General features: G+C 36.5%; 1 protein-coding gene across 1 annotated transcript in view; it reads right to left on the reverse strand.

Moving 5' to 3' along the window:
- The window catches only part of FAM117B (family with sequence similarity 117 member B), a 74,668-nt gene that overhangs the window by 30,705 nt on the left and 31,146 nt on the right, over nt 1-12,817 (reverse strand). The window contains exon 2 of the mRNA XM_040641890.1: nt 4,988-5,139. Within this exon, the coding sequence (XP_040497824.1) occupies nt 4,988-5,139 (152 nt within the window). The remainder of the gene's footprint in view (nt 1-4,987; nt 5,140-12,817) is intronic.

The following is a 12,817-nucleotide window of genomic DNA, read 5'->3' on the forward strand; positions in this document are numbered from 1 at the left end:
TTTTTCAAAATAAAGATTTTTAAAGTTAGGGAAATCTAAATATATTAAGTATAAAATTTAACTCAAGGAAAAGCAAAGAAATATAAAAGTTTCCTGCAGATTTGTTAAGAATGAATTAAAGATAATGAAAACAAGAGTATTAATTAAGCAAGAAAAATAAAATTAAGCATGAAGGGCAATAGACAGCTTTGCTATTTTCGGTTATAAGATGTTCAAACAGGAAAAGATGCTTACCAAAAGTCACTAATTTTACTTAAACTCCTAAATCAAAAGACATTGCTTTCCCCCGAAGAGGGGAAAATAGTCTCTGAAACAGAGGAGTTCCAAGAGAAAATAACAACATAAGATTTTTAAAAGCAAAAGATGACTGGTTTTTGTAATAAAGAAAACAAAAGAAATTATAAGAAAACCAGACACCAATCACATGAGTCACAAATTCACATATTCATACATGCCATGTGTAAAGAGGCCTAGGTGGTTAGGAAAGTTGGGAGGAGAATACCTTTTGAGCCAAAAGAATGTCAAATAATCCAGCCACACATACACATTCCATTTTATTCCTACAAACTGGTGTAGTCAGAAAATGCAAAAGGCATCCCTCAGAAATTAGGTGAATTAAATTAAAGTAATGGAACTGCAACACAGATACCACTGGGAATATAAATTAGTCTAAATCTGGAGGGCAAGCTGATGAATGGTCAGTTTTTAAAGGAATCTTTAAAAGAACACGGGAGGGGGGCAGCTGGGTGGCTCTGACGGTTGAGCATCTGCCTTCAGCTCAGGTCATGATCCCAGGGTCCTGGGATCAGGCCCTGCATCGGGCTCCCTGCTCAGCAGGGAGCCTGCTTCTGCCTCTCCCTCTGCTCCCCTGCTCCTGCTCTCTTGCTCACTCTCCCTATCGCAAAAAAAAAAAAAAAAAAAAAAACAACAACAACACTGGAGGTGGGGGGGTGACAGGAGGCAGAGGCTGGGGACAAAGTAGTACTAGGTAGTGTACCACACTCTAAAGCAGAAATGGCAGACCAGCCCCGCTCTGCTGGCACTGGCAAGCTCAAGCATTGCACTAGAAACTCTCAGGCTATTTGAGTTCACAAGGGAATGAGCAATGTCTGCCAAAGATACAGGAAAAAAAAGAAATGATGCCATATTTCTGCTATCTTTGTGTCAAGCAATTAGGATGACAAATAATCATGTACAATAAAATTTTAATCACCCACTCATCCTCATGACCAAAGCAGATAATGGGATAAGGGAAGGGCAGGAGGGGAAAGGAACATCTTTAAAAACTTGCTGTCATATTCCTAACCTTTTTTGATGCTGCCTTTCTCTGTACTTTCCAGAACCTCCTCTTTTCCCACTCATCCCTGAGGTACTTAGACAGACCTTAAGAGTCATACATAATTTTTTTTAAATGAAGAACCAGGGCTCAGAGTGGTGACATGATATGTTTTGTCAAAAGTCTAGGGGGAAGTTCCCGGAAGCACCCATCTATAATATAAAATAAATTCCTTCCATCATACTTACTGCTCTAGCACCATATGGACCAGGGCTCATAAAAGAGCCCAGGGCCTCTCAACAAGGGTAAAAATTGCCAATCAGGTGCAATAATTGTTAGCCCAACTCTTTTTCAACATAATGCTCTAGGGAAGCTAATAGCAATTGACAAACTGCTTAAGACAGGAAACCAACATGCCATCCTTGTCCTGATAATAATCAAAGGTAGTCATTTTAATGGGAAGCATTTATTAAATGGTTACTATGTGCCAGACACTGTTCTAAGTGTTTTACATGTATTTCCTTGTTTAATCCTCATAATATCTTAAAAGATAGGTACTATTTTCTTCTCATTTTACAGAGGAAACAAAGGCACAGAAGCGCCTGAACTCCAAAGAAGATACACAAAAAGCACATGAAAAGATGCTCAACATCATTAGTCATTAGGAAAATATAAATAAAACTCGTAAGATACAATTTCATACCTATTAGGATAGCTATACTGAAGAAAAAACAGGAAAATAATAAGTTTTGGCGAGGATATGGAGAAACTGGAGCCCTTATACATTGCTAGAGGGAATATAAACTGGTACAGCTGCTGTGGAAAACAGTTTGGCAGTTCCTCTAAAAGCTAAATATATGACTCAGCAATTTCACTCCTACATATGTATCAAAAGGAATTGAAAGCAGAGATTCAAACAGATACCTATAAAGCAATGTTCATTTCAGCATTGTTCACAATAGCCAAAACTTGTAAAAAACCCAAATGTCTACAAATAGATAAATGGATAAATATGTTTACCTGTACAATGAAATATTACTCAGCCATGAAAAAGAAATGGTTCAACACGGATGAACCATGAAAACATAATGCTAAGCAAAATGAGCCAGATATAGAATTCTAAATATTGTATGCTTCCACTTATATGAAATACCTAAAACAGGCAAATTCACAGAAACAGAAAGTTGAATAATGGTTTCAGGGGCTGGAGAAAGAAAGAGGAGTTATAAAGTTCTTGTTTGTGGTGATGAAAAGTTTTGGAAACAGATAATGGCAACGGTTGCACAACACTGTGAATATAATTAATGCTACTTAACTGTATACTGAAAAACTGCAAATTTTATGTTACATATATTTTACCAAATTTTAAAAAGCTGATTTAAGGGGCACCTGGGTGGCTCAACAGGTTAAGTGTCCAGCTCTTGGTTTCAGCTCAGATCATGATCTCCAGGTCATGAAATTGAGCCCTGAATCGGGCTCCATGCTCAGCACAGAATCTGCTTGGGATTCTCTCTCTCTCTCTCTCTCCTTCTGCCCCTTCCCCTGTCATGCTCTTGCTCTCTCTTAAAAAAAAAAAAAAAAGAAAAAGAAAAAAAAAAAAAACTTTAAAAAGCGGACTTAATTAACTAGCATACATACATTAGGGAATCCAACATCTACCAATAGGGAATTTGAGAATTCGTGATTAAACATGTTAGTGCTACATTCACTTGCCAAAGATGGGGACCCACAATGTAAATGAAAGATTAAGAGTGCCCAGCTATTGCTACATTATACCTTAGGAGATTCTAATGTGAGCTTTACAAGCAAGATTAACAATCTGATAATTATAAGTTTTCTTTATATTTGTACCCTTAACATTCCCAATCTGGGGGACATTTAGAAGAAGGTGAAGAGAGTATGGGGTTTATACTGTAATTCAATGTAGTCAGAGCTAGGTGGGCTCCCAGTGGCTTATAATATCGTTTATTCTTACTGATAAGACAAAATACCTGAACCCACTGAACCTGAAACTGCAGAGAAGATAACAAGGGTTGCAGAAATGTTCAAGGAAATACACCCAGAGTAATTTAACATGGCATGTGGATTAAGCAGAAAGCAAGTAGGGACTACTCATTTTCCATACTATATGCCCTAATCTCAGCAATCTTACAGGGTTTGAATAAATGGAAAATTTTCTATAACTTTTTGGTTAAAGTCACTTTCTCAAAATATTCATTAATTTTGAGGAGTACAGACTCTGTTTTCATTTCTGTATTTGCCACTGGAATATAAACCTCAAGGTAATCTCAAATCCCAAGCATATACCCTAACAGTGAAGAATAACAGAGCGGAAAACAAACTAAGCCCAACAAGAACACGTGGAATTTTGGAAACCAAAATGCAAATCCAAAAACCACTGCAAAGTGCATTTACTTGGTTCTATAAAAGGACATTCTCTTCATAAAGTGCTGGGATCAAGCTACCATCAGTGATGTAAATCTGAAGTCTAAATCAAGATATACCTTAGCTGATTTTCAACAGTCAGTATAAAGAATCTTTTAACTCTTTAACTGATTTTCATTCTTCACCAGCAATAAAGCTTTAACTGTTCTGCTCATTCATTTCTTTGCAAATAATCCTTGAGTGTTTATTCTCTCAGGTACAGTACTAAATCCTGGAGATGAAAATACAGAAATGGATGAGCTAGACAATGGGCTCAACATCTAGTGAGCATGAGAAACACTAAATAAATGATTAGACAAATATTTAATTAACTTTAATTATAGTAAGTGCTATGAAAGAAACTACATCAAACTAAGATGCAGTTATCACTTGGCTTTATGATCTTGGACCTCAGCTTCCTCATTTGTAAAATCAGGAAGTAGATCTACGTGATCTCCTAAGAACCCTTTCTTCATTTATTTTTAGTAATCTCTATACCCACAGCCCCAAAGATCAAGAGTTGCATGCTCTTTCAACTAAGCCAGCCAGCTGCCCCTCTTGAGATACTTTTAATTGAAACATTTCATAAATCTAAAAGTATAAAACTTTGCTTCCAGGGTCTCTTTGTCAGGATATTTACATTTACAGAATCTATCTGCAGCATAATATAATTCCCATCTCCCAACATGTGACGTTTTTGGCACAAAAATATAAGGTTAGATGGAAAGTAAAGTAATCCTTACTGTTACAAATTCAATATATTAAATATATTCTGATGTTCTAAACTAACAATAAAGAGGAAATGGAGAGGGAAGTGTGTCCATAAATTATCCTTATGTATTGGAATTACTTTGGGAACTGTTTAAAACGCACATTCCCAAGCCTCAACCAAAGCCTACTACAGAGTATCTGGAGGTCAGGCCTTGGAATCTGCACTTTTGATAAGCTTCTCAGGTAATTCTTTTTTTTTTTTTTTTTTTAAAGAAGATTTCATTTATTTATTTGACAGAGAGAGATAGCCAGCGAGAGAGGGAACACAAGCAGGGGGAGTGGGAGAGGAAGAAGCAGGCTCCTAGCAGAGAAGCCTGATGTGGGGGCTCAATCCCAGAACGCTGAGATCACGCCTTGAGCCGAAGGCAGATGCTTAACGACTGCACCACCCAGGCGCCCCTTCTCAGGTAATTCTAATACATACTAATGTCTTAAGAATTTGAGCACAGCGTAAAACAAATATTGTTATGAGAAATGGTTTCAGAGTAAAACACTTGAGGATAAGAATAAACCTACCTGAGTAGACTTGTCCCTCATGCAAGGAGCAGCTTGCCCATGACTATCACGAGGCCAGTGTCCTGCAAGGTATGGAGCAGCAAGTGTATCCAGAGAGGAAGTCCGGCGGATAATACTAGAGGGGCTCGAGGATGGTGGTCGTGTTTTGTCACCTAGATTTAAAACAAATATTTGTATCTTTAAAACAGATTAGGAAGGAAACAAAGTAAAAACTAAGTTTTAAACGATGTGGAAATTTTCCAACTTAAATATTAGAAAACAAGTGAATAAACTACTGATTCACACAAACCTGGATGAATCTCCAAGGAATTATACTGAGTGAAAATGGTTAATCTCAAATGGTTACATACTGTATGATTTCATTTATAGAACATTACTGAAATGAAAAAATTTTAGAAATGGAGGAAAGATTAGCAGCCGCCAGAAGTCAGAGATAGGAGAGGGTAAATGAAGTGGCAGAAGAGAAGCAGGCAACAAGAGAGACCCTTGTGATAAGGAGCTATTCAGCTTGACTGCCGTGATAGATACACAAACATACAAAGGAGATTAAACAGTAGAGAATTATATACATGCACAAATGAGTTCAAGTAAAACTGGAAAAATCTGAATTAAGAGCAACAGATCGTACAACATCCATATCCTGGTTGTAATACTGTACTACAATACTACAAAATGTTATCATTGAGGGAGATGGGGCAAAGTATACAAAACTTGTATTATTTGTTACAACTGTAATCATCTCTAACAGAAAAATAGAAAATAAGACAAATGTATATCTACCCATTTTTTAAATGTTCATCTTTGTTCTAAGATTAAATAGGTATAATACACAAAATACTTATCATTGCACCACCTATACTCAAAATGATATAAGGCAGTTAAGATAAAGTTACAGGAAAATTCCATTTTAATCAGCTCTAAATGACAACACATATCTCAGGGAGATTTTGTTACAATAAAACTATATTAACCAGGCTACAGAAGCTATCATTGAAGCCACATATACAAAAGTCTTTTCCATTTCCAGCTACAGGGTATGTATTTAGAAGTAAAAAACTGTAAATATAAAGATGTAAAATAAAAAGTAAAAAATTAGAGGTAATGGGAAATGAGAGGTGATATAGAAAAAACACCTTTATATCTCCTTTTTTTTTTTAATGGGGGAAGGCAATAGGCTTAGCTAATTTCTGCTGTAAAAGGAAAGAGAGAGAGAAAGGAAGGAAGGAAGAAAGAAGAAAGAGAAAGCAAGCAGGCAAGGAAGGAAAAGAAAAGCTTTAAAAATATTAAATATATATGTATAAGTAGGACTGTATTATAATGCTATCGTTCTAGTTCCATATAACAAATACCTTGCTCTTCTTAAGCCCATATATGAAAACACTTTTAGACCCTCCCCTCTATTTGTATTACATTATGTCTTAATAAGAGTCTTGCATAGTTACAAGTATAAAAGTTCAGTTGCTGGTTATGTGACCCATATAACAAAAGATTCAATTCCTCTAACATAATAGTTACAGCAGCTGTGTTGCTGATAATCATAAAGCTGCTTCATAGATATGCCTCAGATACATAATTTGCTTTCAAAATGGCACAATTATTTCACTAAAACAATGCCTAATTGTTGTAAATGCTAACCATCTCTGTGTAGTCTTCCTTTTATAATAAACAGAAAATAGAGTACATATCCATAAGTTCAAGAAAGCATGTTCTCACATTATGACAAGTGAAAAACAATAAATGTACATGTTCACAATTTTCCTTTAACTAAAAAATTAATCTCTATTGGGACAGTCACAAGAAGACTATTCTCAGCTAGGAAAAAAAAAGACACATATATGTTGTAAATTGGGGTATATTCATCAAAATGAAATTGTCAGAAGCTGTCTGGTACTTTTTTCCCCACTAGGATACTGCTTCAGTCACCCACCAGTACCCTAATCAAATAGACCTTACTAATGGGTCTGATCCCATTTTGAAGATTTTTAATTATCCAAGAGTTGACTTTTCAACTAGGCCTCCTAAGATTATTAAATTTTCTATACTGAAATGGGAGAATACAAAAATTATACATGGTTACATGTAAAAATACTAAACATTTTCTCTTTAGAACTCCCTTCCTGTAACCCATTCACATTTGAACATTTACTAAAGGTCTGTGAGCCAGTGCAAAGCCCTAGAAATTCAAAAGACAAAGTTACCATCTCCTGTAAAGAGCACAGTCTACATTTAGCTTGTCATTATTCCACTTCAATCCAAGTTCCCAAAATCGACAGGATTTGGTGCCTAATTATGAGGAAGTTTAAGGGATGGGAGGGAGCCTCAAGAGTCAAAGATGACTCAAAGATTCCCATCCTACCTGAACAAAAGCTGTATTTATAAGGAAGTCCAGGAGAAAGAATCTTTTCGACAGCTGACAAGACCCTTCTTGATCGGGCCTCTCCAGACTCACTCCATTGCCTGTACCACTTCAACCCCTACCTGTTGAATGACCTGCAGTTCCCAACAAGTGCCATGCCCTTGCATGCCTCCATGCCTTTGTCTCCACTTAGATTTCCCTAGATATCCCTTTCTTTTGTTTGGCTAATTCACGTTTAACCTTTCAAACTTCAGTTCAGCTGTCTAAACTGAAATTCAAAATTCAGTTCAGATATTTCCTCTGGAAAATCTTCCTTGAACAGCTACCCAAGCTCAAGAAACACATCAACTTCTAAGTCAAAAGTCCTACTGTATGCTGCCATAGCATGGTTCACAGAAATAGTCCCTTGAATGCTCCACTAGAGAATGAGATTTTGGAGGCCAGGAATTCTACTTTCCTTCCATCCCAATGATTAAGACAGTACTTGATACATATGCAAAAAGAGAATGACTTCTAATGTTACTATTCTTCATCACAACAAGGGCAAATGTGCACAATAAATTGCAATACTCTTATTAATCCACAGTAAAGCAACAAAGTCAAATATTGCCTAGTATTAATTACCTGTGGAATTTAAAAAAAAAGTGAAACTCATAAAAAACCGATTGCTGGATCACGGGAAAATAGAGGTTGATGAAAGGGTACAAACGTTGAGCTATACAATAAATAAATAAGGTCTGAAGATCTAACATGTAACATGGTGGCAGGGCTGATTAACACTGCATTGCAAAATTAAAATTTGCTGAGTGCAGAACTTAAATATGTGAAGTGATGGATGTGTGAATTAAACAATTGGAGGAATCCTTTCACAATTTCACAATGTATATGTTTATCAAATCATCATGATGTGCACTTTAAGTATCTTACCTCTTTGTCAGTTATATGTCAATAAAGCTGAAAAAATAAAGTAAATCAAAACAACAAAACAAAGGTTCATATTTGACTGTTTTTTAACAATCATGTCTTTAAAGAAGTTAACCACAGCAAGGGTGTGGCACTAAAAACAGAAGTCAGCGCCTTGGGCTCTGGAGTTCAGAATTCCCCAACTATCTGTGACCAGTTCTAGGTTTCTGGGTAACTTCTATGACAAAGATAGAGCATCCCAAACCACAGCCCGTGGGTACTACATTCTACAGACCTTGTTAGATTTAGGTATTTGTAGAACTTAATCAGGTATTGTCTTAAAAGGCTGTATTCTATTTGCTCAGAAAGGGGGGGGAAATCTCTTCTTTTTCAAGTATAAAAATGATAAATACTCCTCATAAACCTACAGTACAAATAAAAGCAATGTCAAAAGGCCACCACTCAAGAGATAACCATTTTAATGAGTATTTATTTCAGAAATTTGTCTACCACTCACACACACACTTTTATATAAATGAGGTCCCATTAGGCAGCTATTACTTATTGTTGAGAACTAAAATGGGCTTACTGAGAACCTATTTCCATTGCAATAAAAATAAATCTACAATACATTACCATTTTTAACAGCTGTATATGATCCTATTGAATGGATATACCTTGACTTAACCCCATAAACGATGGACATTTCCAGAGGCAGATATATCTTTTTACATTCAATTATCTCTTAGTGAAAAAATTTCCAGACATCAAATTGTATATCCAAGGACATACACAGGATAAAATTTTAAGTACTGCCACATTGCTTTCCACCAGAAAATATTTTGCCCTCACAAGAATACTCATTTGCCCACATTCTGCAATGTACTTTATCAATTTCTGCCAATCTAAAAAAAGATTAAAAATAACATCTTATTTGCATTTCAATTATGAGTTATAAAATATTTATATATTACTGGCAATTTATATTTTTTATATATTACCAGTATTTTGAAAATATTACTCCTGATCTCTCTTTTCTTAATTTTATAGAGAACTTTTCTTCTGCTGAAGAAAAATTTAAATGAAAGGTGTTCCTTCAGTCTCATTTTAGCTTCCTTTTCTCATTAGTTTCAAGTAAAATGTAGTCAATTTTGTATTAAATAGTATGCAGTCTGGTTAAATTCCTATAAAAGTATATGCCTATTCATCCACTGTCTAAACTTCCTCCTGCAACACACACACAAGCGCACCCACACTCCCCCTCCCTCAAAATGTCCATGGAAAGAAATACCGGCATACCTAATTTTATTGTACTTTGCTTTACTGCACTTGACAGATACTGCGTTTTTTACAAATTGAGGGTTTGTGGCAACCCTGAGTTGAATAAGTCTATCTGTGCCATTTTTTGAACAGCATTTGCTCACTTCATGTCTGTGTCACATTTTGATAATTCTTGCAGTATTTCAAATTTTTTCATGATTATATTTGTTATGATATCTGTGATCAGTGATCCTTGGTATTATTATAATCATTTTGGGGTACCACAAACCACACCTATATAAGATGGTGAACTTAGTCAATAAACGTTGTGTGTTCTGATCACTCCACTGACCAGCAAGTCCCCCCTTTTCTCTCCCTGTCCTCAAGCATCCCTATTCCCTGAGACACAACGATACTGAACTTAGACCAGTTAATAACCCTACAATGGCTTCTATGTGACCAAGTGAAAAGAAGAATCACACATCTCTCACTTTCAATCAAAAGCTAGAAATGATTAAGCTTAGTGAGGAAGGTGTGTCCAAAGCCAAGAGAGGCCAAAAGCCAGGCCTCTTGGTACCAAACAGTTAGCCAAGTTGTGAATGCAAAAGAAAAGTTCTTTAAGAAAATTAAAAGTTCACTCTAATTAAAAAGAGCCTGGGTGCCTCAGTCAGTTAAGCGTCTGCCTTCGTCTTGGGTCATGATCCCTGGGTCCTGGGATCAAGCCCCACATCGGGCTCTCTGCTCAGCAGGGAACCTGCTTCTCCCTCTTCCTCTGCCTGCCGCTCCCCCTGCTTGTGCGGAGCATGTGTGCGCACTCTCTCTCTCTCTCTCCTTTCTCTAGGTCAAATAAATAAAATCTTAAAAAAAAAAAAAAGTTCACTCCAGTGAACATACGACTAAGAAAGCCAAACAGCCTTATTGCTGATGGACAAAGTTTTAGTGGTCTGGATAGAAGATAAACCAGTCACAACATTCCCTTAGGTCAAAGCCTAATCCAGGGGCGCCTGGGTGGCACAGCGGGGATCGAGCCCCACGTCAGGCTCCTCTGCTATGAGCCTGCTTCTCCCTCTCCCACTCCCCCTGCTTGTGTTCCCTCTCTCGCTGGCTGTCTCTATCTCTGTCAAATAAATAAATAAAATCTTTAAAAAAAAAAAAAAAGCCTAATCCAGAGCAAAAGTCCTAACTCTTTTCAATTCTATGAAGACTGAGAGAGGTGAGGAAGCTGCAAAAGAAAAGTTGGAAGTTAGCAGAGGTTGGTTCATGAGGTTTATGAAAAGAAGCCACCTTGGTGCCCCTGGTTGGCTCAGTCGATAGAGCATGGGACTCTTGAACTCAAGGTTGTGAGTTCAAGCCCCATGTTAGGCATGGAGCCTACTTAAAAAAATAAATAAAAATAATGTTTAGAAAAAAAAAAGAAAAAACCATCTCTATAACATAAAAGTGCAAGATAAAGCTGCAAGTCCTGATGTAGAAGCTGTACCACGTTATCCAGAAGATCTAGCTAAGATAATTAACAAGGTTGCCATACTAAACAACAGATTTTTAATGTAGATGAAACAGCCTTATATAGAAAAAAGATGCCATCTAGGGCTTTGGCTAGAGAGAAGTCAATGCCTGGCTTCAAAATCTCCAAATGAGAGGCTAACTCTCCTGTTAGGGATTAATATAACTGGTAACTAGGGTGAAGCCAATGCTGATTGACTGTTATGAAAATCCTTGGGCCCTTAAGAACTGTACTAAATCTACTCTGCCTGTGCTTTATAAATGGAACAACAGAGCCTGGATGACAGCATATCTATTTACAACATGGTTTACTGAATATTTTAAGCCCACTGTTGAAACCTACTACTCGAGATTTCTTTCCAAATATTACTGCTCACTGACAATGCACCTTGTCACCCAAGAGTTCTGATGGAGATGTAAAACAAGTTTTCATGTCTGCTAACACAAGATCCATTCCACAGCCCATGGATCAAGGAGTCGTTTTGACTTTTCAAGTCTTATTTAAGAAATATATGTCATAAGGCTGTAACTGCCTAGACGGTGATTCCTTTCATGGATGTGGATGAAGTAAAACTGAAAACCTCTGGTAAGGATTCACCATTCTAGATACCATTAAGAACATTTGTGATTCGGGGAAAGAGGTCAAAATATCAACATGAATGGGAGTTTGGAAGACATGGATTCCAACCCTATGGATGATTTTGAGGGATTCAAGACTTCAGTGGAGGAGGTAACTATAGATAAGGTAGAAACAGCAAAACTAGAGTTAGAAGTGGAGGCTGAAGATGTAACTTGAACAGATGAGGAGTTGATTCTTATAGATGAGCAAAGAAAGTAGTTTCTTGAAATGAAATGAAATCTACTTCTGATGAAGATGCTATGAATGAAGACTGTTGAAATGATGACAAAAGATTTAGAATATTACATTAACTTGGTTGATAAAGCAGCAGCAGTGTTTGACTCAAATTCTGGAAAAAAGTTCTACCATGGGTAAAACTGCTCACAAAAAACATCACATGCTACAGAGAATTCATTCATGAAAGGAAAAATCAATCAATGTGGCAAACTTCACTGTTGTCCTATTTTAAGAAATTTCCATAGCCACCCCAACCTTCAGCAACCACCACCCCGATCAGTCAGCAGCCATTACCATCAGGGCAAGACCATCCACCAGCAAAAGATGACTTCCTGAAAGTTCACGTGATGTTTAGCATTTTTCAATTAAGGTATACACCTTGTTTGTTTGGGTTTTTTTTTTTTAGACATAATGCTATTGCATACTTAATAGACTACAGTGTAAACATAACTTTTATATGCCCCGGAAAATTAAAAAACTAACTTGACTCATTTTATTGTAACATTCACTTTATGGTGGCGGTCTGGAACCAAACCCACAATATCTCCGAGGTATGCCTGTATTCCGGACACAAGTCCTTTGTCAAATACACGTAGGTGAAAATTTTTGCCTAGTCTGAGGTGTGTCTTTTCATTTTCTTAATGATGTTTTGTGAAAAGCAATTTTTAATTTCAATATAATAAATTTATCAACTACTTCTGTTTATTTCCTAAGAACTCTCTGCCTACTCTAACATTAAGATTTGCTCCTAAGTTGTATTCTAGACATTTTTCAATTTTAGCTTTGACATTTAGATCTTTGATCCATTTAGATTTCATTTTTGTGTATAGTCTGAGGAATGGATCAAGGATTATCCCCCCACACATACACACATGTTTCAGAACCATTTTTTGGTTAGGAACATTTATTGAAACATATGGGCTATTTCTGGATATTGTATTCTATTCCACTG

Source organism: Ursus maritimus, unplaced genomic scaffold, assembly GCF_017311325.1.
Source record: "Ursus maritimus isolate PB19 unplaced genomic scaffold, ASM1731132v1 scaffold_1, whole genome shotgun sequence".
Taxonomy (NCBI): domain Eukaryota; kingdom Metazoa; phylum Chordata; class Mammalia; order Carnivora; family Ursidae; genus Ursus; species Ursus maritimus.